The following is a 23,016-nucleotide window of genomic DNA, read 5'->3' on the forward strand; positions in this document are numbered from 1 at the left end:
GAGCACTGAAGAAACAAAAATGAAGCACTGACACGTTGTACAAACAGAGGAAACATAGAATCGAAACGGTAGAAACAGTAGTAACTGTATAAATGCGAACCATGGTTTGCTAAATAGCAGCATGCATCTAGAGCTAACCTGCGGGAGCTTGGAAATGAAGTCATGCGCGTTGGCCATTTTGGCTGCCTCTATTATTTCCTCCATGGTTGAACCGTCTCGTCCGTAGCGTATGTTCTCCGCAATGCTGGTCTGGAAGAGTACCGGCTCCTGTCCCACCACGCCAATCTGCGACCGTAGCCAGCCAACATTCAGCTTCCGGATATCGTGGCCATCCAGCTCCACCTGTGTGCAAACACCAGCATCCGTTGGTTTTCACCATTAGCACTCTGAACATCTCAAAGAAACACGAGACGGTTAAAAATAAAACAGAACGTCGTCATTAAAGGAGACCAGTATTACAGGGTCATAGCCGACAGTGAGCTATGATATTCCAGAAAATAAGCAAAAAAAAAATTGTTTTCCCATCTCTGGCGTGGATTTATTTCCACTCTCCAGTTACCATAAATTTCTACATCTACGTAAATACTCCGCAAGCCACTGTACAGAGCTTGGCGGAGAGTACGTCGTATCAATATTGTTTTCATTCACATTCCAGTAGTGTTTTGAACGAGGGAAAGATGATAGTCGAAATGCCTCCGTAAGAACCCTGATAGCTCATCTTCCTCTCACGTTTCCTATGCGAAACATACGTTGGTTACAGCGTGATGGTCACACAGTCGTCTACGAACACTGGTTCTCTAAATTTAACGAACAGGGTCTCCTGAGAGCTACGTCTTTCTTTCAGGGATCCCCACTTCATTTAGATTTGTTCGTCATTTTTCCTACTTCTCCTCATTTCCTGTGTCACGAACAGTTTATTTCCTAGAATGTTTGTGTTTCTTCCCTTCTCAATTTTCTGTTCTTTACACCGATCAACCATTTGTTCACACCCGTTCTTCACCTACCTATCCTGGGCGTTATTTAACAAGTGTAGTATTCAAGATTTCTTTGCTCTGTGGAGGTAGTCAACATACATCATTATAAGGAGGACGTTCAATAAGTAATGCAACACTTTTTTCACGAAAACGGGTTGGTTTTATTCAGGATTCCAACAAACCACATTATTTCCCACTCTTTTGGCTATAAAACTGTATTTTTCAACATAATCTTAGTGTAATACGATTGCCTTACGCCAGCTTGTTGTGAGAGCCTATGTAGCTGTATGGTACCACTCAACGTCGGAGCCAACGTCTTGCTGCGTCAATTACCTCCCAGTCATTCACGTACTGCGTCCCGCGAAGTTAATCCTTCATTGGGCCAAATAGATGGAAGTCGGAAGGTGCATTGGCGGCAAGGAACCTAGCACACACACACACACACACATACACACACACACACACACACCTCTGAGTACCCCAGCTGGTCGACGAGTGTGTCAGCACTACCAGCAGAGACGTTTAGTTGTGCAGCGAAGTGTTCGATTGTGATCCGTCGATCACCTCGAATGAGAGTGTCCGCACGTTCAGTATGGAAGGAGATGCAAATGTGTGCAGCCGGCTGTCATGCGGGATATCGTACGGGTTTGCACGACCTTGTCACGATAATAACGTACGCCTCGCCTTACGACACACCTTGCTTTTGTTTACTGACAGGTCATCTTAGATATCCCCCAAGCACTTGCGACGCTCTGGTTTTCCGCCAAAAGAAACTCACTGACAGCTCCCTGCTTGGAACGCTCCTCCGCTGCAGCCGCCATTTTGAAGGCTACGTATAGCGCGCCACTTATCGGAACTTTATGCAACTCTAGGGGATTAATTGGGAATATTCCATGATACTCCACAATAAATTCCGCAATTTTCTACTGAAATTTGGTGGAAAAAATGTATTGCATTACTTGTCGAACGCCTCTCGTGTTATACCTCCTTAGAAGTCCTCCAGAATTATTTTAGACTCGGCTGTCTCCTTAGCTAATTAGCCTGTTAATTCCAGTCTCGTTAGTTTCTCCTAATTCTTATTTTCTACATCTACATGATTACTCTGCAATTCACATTTAAATGCTTGGCAGAGGGTTCATCGAACCACAATCATACTATCTACCATTCCACTCCCGAACAGCGCGCGGGAAAAGCGAACACCTAAACCTTTCTGTTCGAGCTCTGATTTCTCTTATTTTACTTTGATGATCATTCCTACCTGTGTAGATTGGGCTCAACAAAATATTTTCGCAATCGGAAGAGAAAGTTGGTGACTGAAATTTCGTAAATACATCTCGCCGCGACGAAAAACGTCTTTGCTTTAATGACTTCCATCCCAACTCGCGTATTATATCTGCCACACTCTCTCCCCTATTACGTGATAATACAAAACGAGCTGCCCTTTTTTGCACCCTTTCGGTGTCCTCCGTCAATCCCACCTGGTAAGGATCCCACACCGCGCGGCAATATTCAAACGGAGGACGAACGAGTGTAGTGTAAGTTGTCTCTTTAGTGGACTTGTTGCATCTTCTAAGTGTCCTGCCAATGAAACGCAAACTTTGGCTCGCCTTCCCCACAATATTATCTATGTGGTCTTTCCAACTGAAGTTGTTCAAAATTTTAACACCCAGGTTCTTAGCTGAATTGACAGCCTTGAGAATTGTACTATTTATCGAGTAATCGAATTCCAACGGATTTCTTTTGGAGCTCATGTGGATCACCTCACACTTTTCGTTATTTAGCGTCAACTGCCACCTGCCACACCATACAGCAACCTTTAAATCGCTTTGCAACTGATACTGGTCTTCGGATGACCTTACTAGACGGTAAATTACAGCATCATCTGCGATTAACCTAAGAGAACAGTAATCAAACTGTGAATCCTAGAAGAGATGTGGTCGTTGAAGTTTTCTCGAGTTATGGTATGTTGTCCATCGTCTAGCGGAATCGTTGACTGCGATTTGCTTACAGTATTTGGAAGAGAGAACTTATCGTCTTCGTGAGTCACTTCGATCAACCGTCTTACGTTTGGGCAATGCCTGGCCTAAAACCAGACATTATTTTGCACCTTTTACATCCCGACAAAATTGGGAGTATTGAACACTGGGGAGGATGAACGGTGTAGAGAAAGTACCACGTGCGGCATTTCTCTGATAAGCAAAGTAAAGTAACAACTTTACTCGGTACAACGAGAAGGGAACCGTTTTAATTTGTTTCTGCGATAATGTTGCCCTAGACAATAACATGGAGACCAAATCTCTGTATTCACTCTTTCTTCGTATGTGTGTATGTGTGTTGCGTGACTGACTGGCCGCTAGAGTACTTAAAACAAAATGGCAAAAGCCCGTTGACTTATTAACTCTTGTGAACTGATATGACACAGGAGAACATTTCCACTGCTGCCGTTAACGAATTACTAGGCGATATTGGACTCTATTTTGATTTGACCCCTCGGTGTGTTAGGTTTCGGCTGCGGGGATTTCAATGTGTACCACGGCTCCAGGCATGTACACTAAGATCACAGAAGTTTTGGTATATATCGTAATATAGAGCGTGCCGAACCTCCTTTTCCCCGACGTAGTACAGCAACTAGATGTGGAACAGACTCAGCAAGTCGTTGGAAGTCCTCTTCTTAGATATTCAGCCATGCTGCATCTATAGCCGTCCACAATTGCGAAAGTGTTGCCGGTGCAGGATTTTGTGCACGACGAGCTGACCTCTCCATTATGGCCCATAAATGATCGTTGAGATTCATGTCGGTCGTGCCAAACCATTTGCTCGAATTATCCAGAATGTTCTTCAAATGAATTGCGAATGTTCGTGGACCGGTGACATGGCGCACTGTCATCCATAACATGAGGTCCATGAATGGCTGGAAATGGTCTCCAGGAAGACGAACATAGCCATTGGTAGTCAAGAATCGTTTCATTTGCACCAGCGGACCCAGTCCATTCTGTGTAAATATAGCTCACACCGTTATGAGGCACTACAAGCTTGCTTAGTGCCACAGTTGGGTCCACAGCTTCGCGGGGTCAGCGCTATACTCGAATCGTACCATCAACTCTTACCAACAGAAATCGGGACTCATCTGACTAGGTCACGGTTTTCCAGTCGTCCAGGGACTAACTCATATGGTCACGAGTCCAGGAGAGGCACAGCAGGCGATTTCGTGCTGATACAAAACGCAATCACGTCTGGCGTTTGCTGCCACAGCCCATTAAGGACAAGTTCCGCCACACTCTCGTAGCGCGTACGTTCGTCGTATGCCCCACATTAATTTCTGCTGTTACTTCATGCATTGTTGCTTGTCTGTTAGCACTGACAACTCTACGCAAATGCGGCTGCTCTCGGTAGTTAAGTGGAGGCCGTCGACCACTGTGCTGTGAGGGGTGATGCCAGGAATTCGGTATTCTTGTCACAGTCTTGACACTGTGAATCTCGGAAAACTGAATTCCATAATTTCCAGAATGAAATATCTCATGCGTCTAGGTGCAACTACCAGTCCGCCTTCGAAGTCTGCTAATTGCCGTCGTGCTGCCATAATCACGTCGGAAACATTTTCATATGAATTACCTGAGTACAAGTGACAGCTCCACCAGTGCACTGCTCTTTTATCTGGAGGTCCTATGTTACGCCGTCGCCAAGGTAGCCCCTGCGGGCTGGCAACACATCTAACATCACACAGGACCGAGGTTGTCTATGCCCAAGGCGTCAGCAATGGTAAATATCGGCTGTTCAGGAAACAGACATTCGGCGCACTACTTCCTGCAGAATGAGTTGAGATGGCCTGCAGAGAGTATTACTACACCAACATCTGATTGGCTGGCCCATATTGTTTAAAGGCCAGAACCAGCATCGGACGTCATTTCACGCCGAATACCGACCTCAAGGACGTCGGCACGGAAGATTACGTCTTCGCCAGCGGAATAGGACTTGGAATTAAGTGGATGTGTGTTACCACGGACTCTTGTCGGAAACTTAGACGTTATCTTTTGTGGCCTCTAGTAGGAAATTCGTACTGGCTTTGTGATTGTGACTTTTGGTTGCTATTCAGTCATTTCCATGGAGACTCACGTAAATAAAAGTTGTGTTGAAAAAACTTACAAATTGTCAGTTGCAGCGCAAGTGGCGACGAGTTTGTGGCTGCGTGTCTCTTCATCATGGCCGAAGTAGTGCTTCAGCATCTGATCCAAAGTGTGCACTACCTACTACAAGGTTTTAAACAGTTTTGTCAGAAATCTCAGGATACGCAGGAACGTTTCTTTACGGAACTCTTGAAAAAACAACCGGTTCCGCCTCCCCCACCGTTTCCCACTTTCAACGAGGATACTGAAGACTGGGAAACATACGAGAAGCGGCTCCTGCAGCATTTTCACATCCACCAGGTTGTCCAAGAGGCTGATCGTCGTTCCTGCTTTTTGTCCTGATACCAGTCCAAAGTGTATGTTCTCTTGACGATACTACAACCTCAACCTCCAGATTCTTTGACTTTCTCCCAGATTTGTGAGGTTATCACAGCTTACTACCTACGACAGTTACACTTGTTGGCTGCCAGGGTCGAATTCTACCAGTGTCACAAGAAGGCAGGCCAGTCCTATCGCCAGTGGGCAGCAGAATTACAGTCTCAGCCGGAAGTGTCACTTCACCATACGGGTCTCCAAAGGATCCTACTCGGACGAGATGGTCCGAGACCACCTGACCCAGGCTCGACTTTCCGACGTGACTCCCTCATACTCGACGATCCTACTCTGGACCAGATCATTGATCTGGCATTCAAGTACGGTCTCTACAGCGGTCGACAAGCGTTTGGAATCCTGGGCGGAAGTAGCGTCCCTCCGAGACCACGACGCCTCGGAGCCTGTCGCATCGCTGGTGGAGGTCAAAGACATCGCCACCATCCATTCCGATGACCGGCGCCGGCCGCCAGGTTCAGCACAGCATCGGCAGGGCGACTGCCCTATCCAGGACTTCGCAACCTCGGCCGGCTCCTCGGATCCGGCGTGGACTGTCGGTACACAGAGGCCCTCACCAGCGACGCCAGCCTCTCCGGCTGCCGTCCTGCCCGCGATGCTTTCAGGACCATGCACTGGAAGATTGACCTGATAGGTGGGCGTATTGTACAGTGTGTACCCGTAACAGACATGTCAGTTTGGTCAGCCGATCTCCTCCAGCCAAAGACCGTCAGAGGCCTATACTCATCGACGTCAACCAGGTGCAATCTTCGGGATCTTCCAAGCTGATGATCAACGTTCAGGTCAACGGTCGGCCGCTGCAGATCCAGGTGGATACCAGAGCAGCAGTGTCACTGATCAACTATTCCTCTTATGCGAAGATTGGGGCACCTCCCCCCCCCCCCCACCCTCTCGTCACACCTCGGCACCTCCTTACTTATAATAAGAAAGCGACTGCTCTCTTGGGTCAGTTCACAGCTTACGTCCTGTATAAACTAGTTCGCCGAAGTTACCTTCCTTGTGGTCAACAATGCAGCCAACGCGGACCTCTTTGGGTTGGATGCCTACTCCCACTTCCCTTTCACTGTCTGATGCTCCTCTATCACCACGGAGACTACTATCATGGCCCTGTACAAAATATTTTCCATTGAAGGCCTTCCCGTCACATTGGTCACTGATAGTGGCTCGCAATTTCGCAGTCAAGAGTTCACCAAATTCTGTCACGATAATGTTGTCCAACGTGTCTTTACCCAGCACAATTCAATGGCGGGGTGGAGTGCCTTGTTCGCACATTTAAAACTCAGATGCAGAAGTACACGCAGGACCGTTCTCCGGAAGACGCTCTTACATTATTTCTCAATTCCTACAGGACCATACCAGCCGAACTGCTCCATGGTCACCAGCCTCAGACGCTACTCCATCTCCTTCTGCCGCAGATGGCACCTTGTACCTGGCCCGGCGCTTCCAGATATTCATTCGGCTCCACGGGTCCCGGCCCCGCTGGCTGCCGGGGGTCGTTCTCTGGTCGACAACTGTTCGACGTCCGCCTGGACGACAGGGTGGTTTCACGTCATCGCAACCAACTCCGTCCTCGTTTCCTCGACCATCCGCAGCCCCAAACGCCGGCTTCTCTCTCTCTCCCGTTGCCGGCCCCTTCTGTGAGGCCTACGTTGCTGCCCTCTCCTCAGTTAGTGAGGGATCTTCCAGGAAATGGTCAACAGCCGCCGGCTGATAGCCCCGCGCCACCGCCGCCTCCTCTGGACCTGGGGCAACCCTGGGACCTTCCCCCGGGATCCACTCCTCGGCATCTCTTCGGCGCCGCCCCGGTTGGACTACGCGGACGTTCCATATGCCGCTTGCCCAACCCACCGTCGCTTCGCAACCGCCACCGCTTCCACGTTCCCTCCGCATCGCGCGGAAGGCAGCACCCTACTTACCGGCTGCCGGTTTCCACCGCGTCCTTCAGATCGACTTAGCTGCCGATCGTCCTACGGCACCGGGCTACGTTGGTGCTCTCTGCCCCGTGGTCGCCCGTGCCGCTCCAGCTCTTCCAAGGGGGAGGGGTGTTACGCTGTCGCCAAGGTAGCCCCTGTGGGCCGGCAACACATCTAACACCACACAGGACCGAGGTTGTCTACGCCCGAGGCATAAGCAATGGTAAACATCGCTCTTTTTTGGAAACAGACATTCCGCGCACTACTTCCAGCAGAGGGAGTTCGAGATGGACTGCGGGAAGTATTACTACACCAACATCTGATTGGCTGGCCCATACTATTTAAAGGCTAGAACCAGCACCGGACGTCAGTTCACGTCGAATACCGACCTCAAGGCCCTTCGCCAGCAGGATAGGACTTGGAATTAAGTGTATTTGTGTTACCACGGACTCTTGTGTGAAACTTAGAAGTTATCTTTTGTTGCCTCTAGTAGGAAATTCTTACTGGCTTTGGGATTGTGACTTTTCGTTGTTATTCAGTCATTTCCCTGTAGACTCACGTAAATAAAAGTTGTGTTGTAAAAACTTTCAAATTGTCAGTTACAACATCCTAACTACCGGTCCATAGTGAATTAAATGTTGTATTAATATTCAAGATGTGCTTGAATCACTACGAAACCAGGAAAACCCACTTTCGAAAATTTTCTTTACTCATGAAGTGTTTCTATTGCTACTGTCTTGTGCATTCCGCTACAGCCGATACATCAAACAAGTTTTTAATAGCTGCATCTGTGCATTTTAGATGTCTGTACGCAAGCAGTTTCCTAAAACTTTGGGTACTTTTTTATTGTGACTTGGTAGTAATTTCATATTTTCACCCATTTTTAACATATATTCTCAGTCTCTGTTGTCGATTCCTTTTTTTTATTTAACACATGTTTCTGCCAATTTTCCTATTTCTACGCGCACGTTTCACAAATCACGTGATATGGAGTCCATACATTAGCATCTCTGCACCCCATATCACTTACTCTCTGTATATTTACACATTTGCCGCCTTTACGATCCACGTAGCACGGCTGCTACGTTCTAAACAGGTTTTTGTACCTTTATTTCAACTGCTTTTGAAACGTGTGCATTGTATGGAACAGCAGATAAATTCACAACACCAGACGCAACTGCTCTTACACAGCGGTGACAGCTTTATATTGTTGAGTGGGTTACAATACCCACATAAGGAGCTTTAAAATTTTCACTTTCAATATTTGTCACTTTCTTAAATAGATGTATTATATTTGACGACTAATTGCTTTCAGAATGCTTCTAAATGACCACATGTCGAAACTTCAATCGCAATAAATAACGTTTAAACAGCCAAAATCAGAATGATTTCATTTAAAATATTTCCTAAAAACTGTTTAGTTCTAATTTTTTCCTCGAGCAATGAAAGTCATTTTTCATTTGTTGCTCGTAACATGTAATCGGCCTTCGAAATAGTAACTTAAGATGTTTGATTGCACGGTGGACCACTGATGGTGTTTGTAACCCTATTTGCACTTCAGTGAGGAAAAGTCGGTTCTTTATTTAATGTGCAATGGTCCAACGTTTAGTGGCTACATTGTGTGTGAAACCAAAATTGGCTGACGTGAAACAACTATTTATCAAATAATGTTAGTACAACTTTAGAAAGTGAGTAGGAACTGGGATTACACGTTTGTGATCTTACCGAGCCTTGCAGCGGGTCGTAGAATCTCTGGACCAGCTGAATGCACGTCGACTTTCCGCAGCCGGACCCGCCGACCAAGGCCACTGTCTCCCCACGGTTGATGGTCAAGTTGAGTCCTCGCAGAATCTGCACAGCACACAAACACAGAAGCTGCAGTACATCTTCTCTAGATAGATAAATTCAAGTTCCCTATTCGCTTCTGTCTGTATGTACGGGCTAATCTCGAAAACTACTGTAGGGGTTTTCATCCTGTTTTGTCTGATAGATATACTGATTCTCGAGGAAAGTTCAAGGATTTAATTTATAAATATTTTGCGGAATTTACGTCCAATGCCTCTGTGAAAACGATGACAATACACGTAGCGGTTCAGCCGCCGCCAATGTAACAGTAGCGAAGCTTGATCAGAATACCTGTCGGGACTGTCGTCAGAACTGAAAAGTAGCGAAATCCAATCCCAATCGGATCACAGAATTTCTTTCTGTATGTGGAGGGTAGTATCAGCAACTACAGATTTTGATAATCGCGGCGTCTTCGATGCACGGCTGCGGTTGCGGTCTGATAGTTCATTCATGCCTTTACGCTCTGCAGTGTTCCGTCAGGTGGTGTGAACTGCTTAAACCTTTTAATATATATGAAAGATCATATTCACTTACTCAGCGTTGTTCTCTGATTTCTAATCATAACTCTACGCAGTGACCCATATAAATAAAAATAAAAACTAATAAATAAAATAAAGAAATATTACCGCTACGCCCGACAGGTCTTCCGGCCACAAATACTTCCTTCTACCCGTGCAAAGCGAGGCGGGATGCTAGTGTAATATAAAGGAGACGTAAGTTCACGCGCCGCTCAGGCCTTTGGGTATTCCCATTTGCGTGAAACGCTGGGTCTCAATGTGGATAATATCGTTCAACATCTTTGACATGCTATTGATTTCTATCCTGTCGTCTTATGCCAAAATAACTTTAAATATTCGTGGAGGTGTTTCTGTTTTGGCACCTAAATGAAAGACAGTTTTTTTGTAGCCATAATCGTTTCGCTTCTTTTACACTCCTGGAAATGGAAAAAAGAACACATTGACACCGGTGTGTCAGACCCACCATACTTGCTCCGGACACTGTGAGAGGGCTGTACAAGCAATGATCACACGCACGGCACAGCGGACACACCAGGAACCGCGGTGTTGGCCGTCGAATGGCGCTAGCTGCGCAGCATTTGTGCACCGCCGCCGTCAGTGTCAGCCAGTTTGCCGTGGCATACGGAGCTCCATCGCAGTCTTTAACACTGGTAACATGCCGCGACAGCGTGGACGTGAACCGTATGTGCAGTTGACGGACTTTGAGCGAGGGCGTATAGTGGGCATGCGGGAGGCCGGGTGGACGTACCGCCGAATTGCTCAACACGTGGGGCGTGAGGTCTCCACAGTACATCGATGTTGTCGCCAGTGGTCGGCGGAAGGTGCACGTGCCCGTCGACCTGGGACCGGACCGCAGCGACGCACGGATGCACGCCAAGACCGTAGGATCCTACGCAGTGCCGTAGGGGACCGCACCGCCACTTCCCAGCAAATTAGGGACACTGTTGCTCCTGGGGTATCGGCGAGGACCATTCGCAACCGTCTCCATGAAGCTGGGCTACGGTCCCGCACACCGTTAGGCCGTCTTCCGCTCACGCCCCAACATCGTGCAGCCCGCCTCCAGTGGTGTCGCGACAGGCGTGAATGGAGGGACGAATGGAGACGTGTCGTCTTCAGCGATGAGAGTCGCTTCTGCCTTGGTGCCAATGATGGTCGTATGCGTGTTTGGCGCCGTGCAGGTAGGCGCCACAATCAGGACTGCATACGACCGAGGCACACAGGGCCAACACCCGGCATCATGGTGTGGGGAGCGATCTCCTACACTGGCCGTACACCACTGGTGATCGTCGAGGGGACACTGAATAGTGCACGGTACATCCAAACGGTCATCGAACCCATCGTTCTACCATTCCTAGACCGGCAAGGGAACTTGCTGTTCCAACAGGACAATGCACGTCCGCATGTATCCCGTGCCACCCAACGTGCTCTAGAAGGTGTAAGTCAACTACCCTGGCCAGCAAGATCTCCGGATCTTTCCCCCATTGAGCATGTTTGGGACTGGATGAAGCGTCGTCTCACGCGGTCTGCACGTCCAGCACGAACGCTGGTCCAACTGAGGCGCCAGGTGGAAATGGCATGACAAGCCGTTCCACAGGACTACATCCAGCATCTCTACGATCGTCTCCATGGGAGAATAGCAGCCTGCATTGCTGCGAAAGGTGGATATACACTGTACTAGTGCCGACATTGTGCATGCTCTGTTGCCTGTGTCTATGTGCCTGTGGTTCTGTCAGTGTGAGCATGTGATGTATCTGACCCCAGGAATGTGTCAATAAAGTTTCCCCTTCCTGGGACAATGAATTCACGGTGTTCTTATTTCAATTTCCAGGAGTGTACTTATGAACCATCTGCAGTAGCCTGTAATACATGTTTACATACATAATAAATGCCTTATGATGTAGTTATAACTATGTCACTATGATACGTTTTCACACATGTTTTCTCTTATTTTTCGTGTTGGAAACAACTTTTGTAGCACATGTTTCATTACGTTGAATTAATGTATGGTGTTACTTACGATTTTCAATGTTGCTAGTCCATATGGGTCGTGCTGTAGATGTGTTTACTCGCTCCCCATTCTCAGGATGGCCGATATCCGACTTTCTTTTTCTCATCCACATTTACTACAAAATTTCAGTTGCACTTTTCATTGTGTGTCGAACGTTAGTGTTGTTATATACAGACGGAAGAGACTGTTATTGTACTCTGATAGGATACTGAGGATATAAGAGCAAGAACTTTCCTCATTGAGCAGTTGGCAAAAACGCCCTGAAGCAGTCCACTTGCAACAGCTGCCGAAACGTCTGGGAATTTTACACACTGACAATGCGGTCACATATCCAGAAGTATTTTGTTGGTCGTGGCCACTGTCGCGGGATCCTGCGCTTACATTTAACATACGCGAACCTCGAAGTATGAAAATAGCCATTCTCCTGTTGCTGAACAGCTGATAAAACATGTACATGAACCACTGAACATGGACCAAGACATGAAAATTTTTGGAGTGAGTAAACTCCTCAAATTACAGGAAAATTTTCATATATGGAGAACCCTTGTAATGAAAAAGAAAGAAATTTGTCCAAACCAATATAAGCAATAACTCACTGATCATGTTAGCCACTAATACAATAACAAACAGAAACTTGAAACATAACCAAAACAAATAAATAATGAATCCCTCTCCCTCCGCTCCCTCTCTGTCTCTCTCTCTCTCTCTCTCTCTCTCTCTCTCATCCACACACACACACACACACACACACACACACACACACACACACACACACACACACACGCACACGTACACACACACGAACAAATGAACAGATATCAAACCACACAAACACAAACAAAAGACGAAAGATATACGCACAGAAACAGCTGGCTACACTACTCATTCTAAACAAACATTCAACAAAGAATGATAAATGCAGGTGAAGCGTTGTAATAAATGTGGGCAAAAAACACGGGAAATCGGCCATCTGGAGTGTGGGAACCGAGTAACAACATCTCTGCGACCACGCACATGAACTAGCAACACCAAACGATAATTTAACCACACGAAATGGATGCTGCAGAAGTTGTTTGTTACCAGATAAATAAGAGAAAAACTTGAGAAAACGTATCATGTTAATATACTTGCGACTAATACAAGGTGCATTATATATATATATATATATATATATATATATATATATATATATAGGGTGTTACAAAAAGGCACGGCCAAACTTTCAGTAGACATTCCTCACACACAAATAAAGAAAAGATGTTATGTGGACATGTGTCCGGAAACGCTTAATTTCCATGTTAGAGCTCATTTTAGTTTCGTCAGTATGTACTGTACTTCCTCGATTCACCTGGCCCAATTGAAGGAAGGTAATGTTGACTTCGGTGCTTGTGTTGACATGCGACTCATTGCTCTACAGTACTAGCATCAAACATATCAGTACGTAGCATCAACAGGTTAGTGTTCATCACGAACGTGGTTTTGCAGTCAGTGCAATGTTTACAAATACGGAGTTGGCAGATGCCCATTTGATGTATGGATTAGCACGGGGCAATAGCCGGGGCGCGGTACGTTTGTATCGAGACAGATTTCCAGAACGAAGGTGTCCCGACAGGAAGACGTTCGAAGCCATTGATCGGCGTCTTAGGGAGCACGGAAAATTCCAGCCTATGACTCGCGACTGGGGAAGACCTAGAACGACGATAACACCTGCAATGGACGAGGCAATTCTTCGTGCAGTTGACGATAACCCTAATGTCAGCGTCAGAGAAGTTACTGCTGTACAAGGTAACGTTGACCACGTCACTGTATGGAGAGTGCTACAGGAGAACCAGTTCTTTCCGTACCATGTACAGCGTGTGCAGGCACTATCATCAGCTGATTGGCCTCCACGGGTACACTTCTGAAAATGGTTCATCCAACAAAGTGTCAATCCTCATTTCAGTGTAAATGTTCTCTTTACGGATGAGGCTTCATTCCAACGTGATCAAATTGTAAATTTTCACAATCAACATGTGTGGGCTGACGAGAATCTGCACGCAATTGTGCAATCACGTCATCAACACAGATTTTCTGTGAAAGTTTGGGCAGCCATTGTTCTTGATGTCTTGATTGGGCCCCATGTTCTTCCACCTACGCTCAATGAAGCACGTTATCATGATTTCATACGGGATACTCTACCTGTGCTGCTAGAACATGTGCCTTTACAAGTACGACACAACATGTGATTCATGCACAATGGAGCTCCTGCACATTTCAGTCGAAGTGTTCGTACGCTTCTCAGCAACAGATTCGGTGACCGATGGATTGGTAGAGGCGGACCAATTCCATGGCCTCCACGCTCTCCTGACCTCAACCCTCTTGACTTTCATTTATGGGGGCATTTGAAAGCTCTTATCTCCGCAATCCCGATACCAAATGTAGAGACTCTTCGTGCTCGTATTGTGGACGGCTGTGATACAATACGCCATTCTCCAGGGCTGCATCAGCGCATCAGGGATTCCATGCGACGGAGAGTGGATGCATGTATCCTCGCTAACGGAGGGCAGCGAAACGCGTATGGCAACAAACGAACTGCAAAGTTGTAAGGACGGAAATTACTTCCATGAATTATGAAGCAACTTAGGAACGACGGAAAACGGAAGAAATGGTGGTAAGTATAAAGAATTTGCAAATATCAAAAAAATTTTCATGTCTTAATACGTGATGGTATCGCTGATCTAGAACCACTATAAATTATATACAAACTATACTGTTCAGTGTATAAATACATCAACAATTACGTGCCACTTGAAGGGCACATGCCCAGTTTCACAAATTGTGAAACTGACACTGGCGATAAGGCGTCAGTATATGATGCGCTCACCTTGACGCCTTTGCGAGACGGATACTCGAAGTGAACGTTCTTGAAGCTCACGTTGCCGTTGACTTCCTTGAGCCTGTCGCCCTCCTCAGACATGCTGTTGATGGGAGACACCCGGTCCACGACGCTGTACACCTTGGCGGCTGCACCTTTTGCGATGGAGAAAGCCTCGATGTACGGCGAAGCCATACCGAACATCATGGAACCCATCATAACGGAGAAGAAAACCTGGGCACAAGGAAAAATACATTGTCATTTCCGCCTACTTTCCTACAGCAAGATGTCTCGTGATACAAAAATCGTCACCTGCTCGATGTTAGTATACTGTAAAATTCATGGTCATTTTCGAATGAGACTGTTTGTAGGATTCATTTAGAGAGGTCTCAATACGTTAATAAAGTAAATAAAGCAAAGATCCGATTGTGTAATCGCAATCGCTTAGTACACTGATTAAAAAATGGTTCAAATGGCTCTAGGCACTATGCGACTTAACATCTGAGGTCATCAGTCCCCTAGACTTAGAACTACTTAAACCTAACTAACCTAAGGACATCACACACATCCATGCCCGAAGCAGGATTCGAACTGGCGACTGTAGCAACAGCGCGTTTCCTGACTGAAGCGCCTAGAACCGCTCGGCCACAGCGGACGGCTACACTGAATACACTGACCTATTATCCAGCGCACTGGAGTGTGCTGTAGACACCCACAATTGAAGACCATACACAACTTCCCAACGCATGTCGGTTTCTTAAACAAACACTTGAGTTTGTGCTACCACGGTACTACTCTCACACAGTTATTCATTCTTTCAATGGCATGAAAATCATCACACTGAGCTGCTTAAGCCAGATCACAACTTAAGCTTGTTGGTTAGTACACTTGCTATGTACTAAAGATTCATATTTCGCTTCGATTTAAGGTTTTATGTGGTCTATGTAGGCTCCAAATGGCTCGATGGTGATTGAAATCTAAAATGTTTCACTAATTGCGATAAGAAAATAATAAATGTCTTGTAACTAATGTTTCTTTTGTCCCAGTTTGACACTGATGGTCCGTACACAGTGCTGAAGCCTGTGGTGAATCACCAAAGACGAAGTCTATAACGTGCACGAAGATTGTTCTGCCGTTACGGTCGATGAGTTATATTGTGGACGATCCCTCTCGTAACATCTTGATTCGTTGGTCTTTCGCGCCACAGCTATGGTATTACTGCGACCACTGCACTTAATGAACTGATTTATCCCTTAATATCATTCTTTTGGCTGGGTTGGGCCCATTCTTTGTTGGGCCGACAGTACTATTGACTTTTAAAGCTTACACCGTCCTACCTGTATGTTTCTAGGAAAAGATAGTGCTTACTATTTTGTGTCCTATTTAGACCAGTATCACCAGATCCAGAGTAGAACAAATAGTGTTTTTCTTGTATTTTTTTCTTAAATGTTTTAGGGATTTCTCTGAGGAAATGAGCTGCGGCGAAACATGCCTGAACAATCCCATTTTCGCGGTGTGCCGCCCCTGCTGTAACAACTCACCGTGATCATCGTGGCGGGGGTGTACACCTTGTCCTCGTAGTTCCAGCCGATTTCCTTGATGACCAGCCCCACTCCATAGTAGAAGGCCAGAGCATAACTGGAGTAGATACAGAACCACAGCACGCCGAAACCCAGAGCCGTGAAGAAGCTCCGCTTTATGTTTATGTTCTTTGCGGACACGAGGTTCTTTTCGTACCTGCAGACAGATGAGGGAATGTTGTATGGAGTAGAAGTGGACTGTAACTAAAAACGTAAAAGTAAATAAAAATGTTAACATTCCTCCATGTAATTCATTCCTTTAACGTGTACCATTATGTACTGCTAGTGTATTGTCCTGCTGGATCACTCCCACTCCCATCCCTCTTAAATTCTGCATTTTATACAGGCGAATATTGCAATGGAAGACTCATACGTCCCTTATGACCGATCCACCATTGCGACAGCTCAGTGTTAATTCACGTTCTTACAGGGTGTTTCAAAAATGACCGGTATATTTGAAACGGCAATAAAAACTAAACGAGCAGCGATAGAAATACACCGTTTGTTGCAATATGCTTGGGACAACAGTACATTTTCAGGCAGACAAACTTTCGAAATTACAGTAGTTACAATTTTCAACAACAGATGGCGCTGCGGTCTGGGAAACTCTATAGTACGATATTTTCCACATATCCACCATGCGTAGCAATAATATGGCGTAGTCTCTGAATGAAATTACCCGAAACCTTTGACAACGTGTCTGGCGGAATGGCTTCACATGCAGATGAGATGTACTGCTTCAGCTGTTCAATTGTTTCTGGATTCTGGCGGTACACCTGGTCTTTCAAGTCTCCCCACAGAAAGAAGTCACAGGGGTTCATGTCTGGCGAATAGGGAGGCCAATCCACGCCGCCTCCTGTATGTTTCGGATAGCCCTAAGCAATCACACGATCATCGAAATATTCATTCAGGAAATTAAAGACGTCGGCCGTGCGATGTGGCCGGGCACCATCTTGCATAAACCACGAGGTGTTCGCAGTGTCGTCTAAGGCAGTTTGTACCGCCACAAATTCACTAAGAATGTCCAGATAGCGTGATGCAGTAATCGTTTCGGATCTGAAAAATGGGCCAATGATTCCTTTGGAAGAAATGGCGGCCCAGACCAGTACTTTTTGAGGATGCAGGGACGATGGGACTGCAACATGGGGCTTTTCGGTTCCCCATATGCGCCAGTTCTGTTTATTGACGAAGCCGTCCAGGTTAAAATATGCTTCGTCAGTAAACCAAATGCTGCCCACATGCATATCGCCGTCATCAATCCTGTGCACTATATCGTTAGCGAATGTCTCTCGTGCAGCAATGGTAGCGGCGCTGAGGGGTTGCCGCGTTTGAATTTTGTATGGATAGAGGTGTAAACTCTGGCGCATGAGACGATACGTGGACGTTGGCGTCATTTGGACCGCAGCTGCAACACGGCGAACGGAAACCCGAGGCCGCTGTTGGGTCACCTGCTGCACTAGCTGCGCGTTGCCCTCTGTGGTTGCCGTACGCGGTCGCCCTACCTTTCCAGCACGTTCATCCGTCACGTTCCCAGTCCGTTGAAATTTTTCAAACAGATCCTTTATTGTATCGCTTTTCGGTCCTTTGGTTACATTAAACCTCCATTGAAAACTTCGTCTTGTTGCAACAACACTGTGTTCTAGGCGGTGGAATTCCAACACCAGAAAAATTCTCTGTTCTAAGGAATAAACCATGTTGTCTACAGCACACTTGCACGTTGTGAACAGCACACGCTTACAGCAGAAAGACGACGTACAGAATGGCGCACCCACAGACTGCGTTGTCTTCTATATCTTTCACATCACTTGCAGCGCCATCTGTTGTTGAAAATTGTAACTACTGTAATTTCGAAAGTTTGTCTGCCTGAAAATGTACTGTTGTCCCAAGCATATTGCAACAAACGGTGTAATTCTATGGCTGCTCGTTTAGTTTTTATTGCCGTTTCAAATATACCGGTCATTTTTGAAACACCCTGTATGTGCACTGTCAGTACGAAGTTAGACCACTCTCAAACATGAAATTTTCCGTATGCTATCGCAACTGCGGAAAGGTCGGATCTCCAACACATTTCCAAAATATTCCGCAAAATAAAAACACTAAATGTGCGAAACACGTGAAACTCAGGAGGGCCTCTCTCGTTCTTGGCGGTGGTATATGGCACCTGTATTTTCTATAACCTTACTGAAATGCTACTTAACCTCATCACTGAAAACTAAAGGTAAAGGACAATTTTTATCTTTCATCTCCAGTTCAAAACAATTATGATAAATCTTTAAGTTATAGTCCATTACTAACATGAAGGGCTTACAGAGACTGAATCTTGTATAGTTTGAAGCACAAACGTAGCCGTCAAACACACCAGAGAGACCCATGAGGAGTGGCCGATACTTGATTAGCACGACGGGTTGACTTCAGTGGACAAAGTGAAAAACTGCTGAATATACTGTATTTCCTGAACGAGCACAAGGGGGCGACCTGTGAGCTTCCCCTTACACAATCAATCACTCTTGAAACTGTTGGTACCAAATACTTCTAAATGCCAGACGTGGAACGAGTACCCTCATTGCATCAGGCAGATCGCTACAGACAACGAGTGAACTGGCGGTCTACCGCTGGTAGGGAATAAACTTGTAGTTTCGATGTGTAAGTTAAAAACGACCCAAAATTCCTATCTCCATTCAACTAGAAGATTTGTGCGTTCTCTACGTGACGAAAAACTTAAAGCATCAGAAGCAGAGGAGCAAAAGAAATGAAACCACACAGACTGGGAGGGTATGCGATATTACTTCTGTGATTACAAAATCGAGTCCAGTTTCCAAGGAACTTGACAGTATAAGCTCACTTGTCTATATCACGTTGCACCATCTCTTGCCTGAACGTATGGACTGATTGGTACTCAGAAGAAGGCTGCTGTAACTATGGCCGAAAGGTTCGTATTCGAATATAGCTTTTTCATGTGACATGGTACTACACTCAGAAACGTTTTATGTCAAATAACAGGGGCTGCACAAGCATACACAATTATATCACGCAGACGTTTCGTAGAGACGCCTACCACGTGTGAGCGTGCATTATTCTATAGAAAAATGGCTCCATGATATTGTCACGTGAGAACGTACCGTTGTGCCAGCAGAACTCCCTCAGTCCCTACCAGCCGTGACCTGAAAACGACAGCTCCCCACACCTCGACACCAGGAGTAGCACTGCTGTGCCTCTACAAAACATTGAAAAAATAGGACATTTCCACAGGTAACCGCCATAGTTGATGATGATGGCCATCTGGGTGGCATTTCATCCTTGAGCACAACAACGACATTCACTAATGACATTCACCAACAGTCCTTGATATGCACCACCATTCTAAGCGCAGTCGTTTGTGTTGTGGTGTTAACGGCAGTCCACGTACGGAACGGTAAATCCGTACTCTGCCTGCCGGTAATCTCCAACCAATAATGCGGCATGTCACAGCATATCACAAAGATTCTACTACTTGTCCTCGGATGGTACGCGCAGATGTGATAGGGTTACGAAGTCACTGATGCACAGTACGGCAATCTTTTCATCTAGGCGTCAGACGTGGTTGACCATTCTCCCTCAAGTTTCTATGCCGTCCACTGAACCCCTCACAAATCTGGACGGTATAAGATTCGACAAGCTGACCAAATGAAGCCCAGGATGAGGCTCCTCTCAAACTCTGTCAAATGCCGATGACATTGTCTGAGACGAGTATGCGGCACCTTCGTGTCCTTCACAACGATCACTCAGCACATGACGCTGTTCCCGTCCCTTATTTAACCTACCAAGCTTGCTGTGACCACTAAACATAAACAACACTGATACATTCTGGTGGCGTTCCCCCTGTCACAGTTATATGCTAATGCAATAATTATACTTTCTCGGCCATAGTCTACATCTGACAAGAGTTACATTGACATCCGGCCATGTCTACTGAGTGTTTCACTTTTTTTGACTTGCAGGAAATTTCAGATTCATGCGTTTCTTCTGCTTCACCTTGTACAACAGCCCTGGATCATAAAGATGCGAATCTATATAACTCATAAAAATGGATGTATGTAGGTATGTACTCACATGTATGTACGAGGAGGTACCAAAAAGAAACCAAACTTTTTTTAAAAATTTTATTTACTCACATTTTAAACACGAACCTTCAGTCCTTTTCGAATTACTCTCCAATTGTGCAAATACGATCATTTAACCTTTTATTCCATTTTTAAAAACATTGCTTAAATTCATCTTATGCGATGCCTGACAGCGCCTCCGTCTCTTTCCCTTTATTTTTTTTTTCTTTTTTTTCAAACCTCAGCGCCATCAGTAAACGCTTTCCTTTCATGCCTCCTTTCCTTCTAGGGAACAAAAAAAGTCGCACTGCGAAAGGTCGGATGGGTGTGGTGGGTGAGAAACAGGTGTCATACAATTTTTGGTCAAGAACTCCCACAGGTAGGGGGTGCGTGAGAAGAGGCATTTACATGATGGGCAAACCAGTCACCCGACTGCCACAAATAACGTCTCCTCTGCCACACATTGTTACCCAATTTTTTGAAAACTTCCAAGTGGAAAGCCTGGTTAACTATCTGACCCTGCGGAACAAGCTATGAATGAACGACCTCTCTCACATCCAAAGATCATATCAACAGTGTTTTAATGTTTGATTTCACCTGATAGGCTTCCCGATGTCGGGACGAACTTGCAGTCGTCTACGGGCTCGGTTGTTGTTCTGATTCAGGATCGTAAGCACAGCACAAAGTTTCATCACTCGTGATAGTTTTTTAAAAAAAGTTCGTATTATTTCCGGACTCGTCATTCAATGAACAGCATGCTTCAACGCGACCTTGCTTTTGATCAGCAGTCAGCTATCGTGGCACGAATTTGGCGCCAGCTCTTTTCATTCCAAAACTTTCTGTCACAGTTTGCTGCACTGAAGAACACGTCGGTTCTTCAATGGTCAGTCGTGAATATTCGTTGATGATTGCACGAATGTTTTCAACATTTTCATGTGTTCGGAACTGTGAAGAACGACCAGTAGGACGTTTGAGATCAGTTGATGTTTTGCCAATTCTGACACGGGAAAAACCACTCAAACACTTGATTTTCCCCATAACATTGTCCTTGTACGCCGTTTTTAACATTTCAAGAGTTTCTATTTCATTTTTTTCGAGCAAAAAGAAGAATTTCACCGACGCATGCTGTTCACGAAAATCAGCTATTGCAAAAACGACAATAACGCAAAACAGTTGTCACTATAAAATCTGCCGAAACTAGTACTGACCTTCTTCAGCAACGGCACTCGGCATACTCACTCTGGAACGTTCGCTCTATGCACTGCTAGCGGCAAAACGAGGTACTACAAGAGCTCTGCCCACTAAAAAAATTTGTTCGGTTTCTTGTGGGTATCACTCATATGTATGTATGTTCCACATCTCCTCCTAAACAACTGAACCAATTTCAACTCAGCTTGGTACACATATCACTTTCTGGCTGCAAAGACTAACTGTGCGGGTAGGAACCACCCACCTGCCAAAAGGGCGGAGATGGGGTGAGAAAGCAGTGTAGCCCACTGCACAAGAATAGCCATACTTCGGTCATCCAGTATTTCAGAATAAGAGCACTTATAGACATGCAACAAACTTTACACATAATTGTATAGCTTAAAGAAACTTTCGTCGCTGACGACCCCATAAAAGTGATGAAAGAAAAACAGCTTATCGCTAACTACTTATTCGTTGTTAATACAGTAAAACTGCCACATGAAGCGTGATGTTATAATTTATTATTTATTTACTACCAACTATACCCGTGAGACGTTTTTCAGACAATATTCACTTATACCATTGAACTTCCCACAAAAATTATATCGTTGTAAGACACTTACTTCAGGTGATATGACGTCATAAACACTGAACATGTAAATAACTACTGCATCATGCGAGATGTTTAAATTTATTATTTCGTTAACACAAACTTGATTCGCAACACTTCTCGCACATGATATCCAAATTTTCCGTTGAATTTACCTATAAAAAGTATATAATTGTACGATACATAGTTCAGAAGATACGAAGTCATAAACACTGAGGCGCTTGATAAAATGTGGCATCGTGCATGACGTTTTAGTTAATTACTTCTTTACTGTCAACTCTATTCACAATACCTTTCGCACAAAAGGCACATGAACCACTGAATGTACCTGCGAAATTATATCATTGTACAACACGAAGGTCGGGAGATGCGACGTCACAAACATTAGGTTTCATAAAAATGAAACTGAAGGGCGAAATTGGCTAGAAATGTGGGTGAAATACGTGTACAAATACGTATAAAATGTGTTAAATATCTGTGAAATATATTTGACATGTACGTGTGATAACAAAGCCACGTGTAAAATTCTGATTCTACACCTCTGGAGCGATTTCAATCAAATTTGGTACACATATTAGTTACAATATGAAAAGAAGTACTGTAGAGGTAAGAACCACTAGCCTCCTACTGAAGCAAGTGCTACAACTTGGAAAGAGAAGGCAGGACGATGAGATGGATAGATAACAAGGGAGAGGAAGGAGATAGGCACAGATAGGAAGAAGAGGAGATGGACAGAGGTATGAGAGGGGGGGATGGACAGAAAGAGTAGAGAGGAGGAGATGGACAGAGAAAGGAAACAGAAAGAGATGGACAGAGAGAGGGGAAGGACGAGATAGGCAGAGAGATGGGGGAGGAGGAGATGAACTGCCAAGGGAGAGGAGGAAATGAACAGAGGAATAGGAAGTGATGGACAGAGATGGAGGAGGAGATGGGCAC

At 45.4% G+C, this 23,016-nt stretch overlaps 1 protein-coding gene across 1 annotated transcript in view; it reads right to left on the minus strand.

The window, feature by feature from the left end:
- Positions 1-23,016, minus strand: part of LOC126474393 (ATP-dependent translocase ABCB1-like) — a gene marked incomplete at its 3' end in the record, with an annotated part of 166,238 nt that overhangs the window by 101,104 nt on the left and 42,118 nt on the right. The window contains exons 7-10 of the mRNA XM_050101861.1: positions 16,165-16,360; positions 14,633-14,857; positions 9,124-9,249; positions 139-342 (exon numbers count right to left, since the gene is read on the minus strand). Of these exons, the coding sequence (XP_049957818.1) occupies positions 139-342; positions 9,124-9,249; positions 14,633-14,857; positions 16,165-16,360 (751 nt within the window). The remainder of the gene's footprint in view (positions 1-138; positions 343-9,123; positions 9,250-14,632; positions 14,858-16,164; positions 16,361-23,016) is intronic.

The sequence above is a fragment of the Schistocerca serialis genome, chromosome 4, assembly GCF_023864345.2.
Source record: "Schistocerca serialis cubense isolate TAMUIC-IGC-003099 chromosome 4, iqSchSeri2.2, whole genome shotgun sequence".
Lineage (NCBI taxonomy): Eukaryota > Metazoa > Arthropoda > Insecta > Orthoptera > Acrididae > Schistocerca > Schistocerca serialis.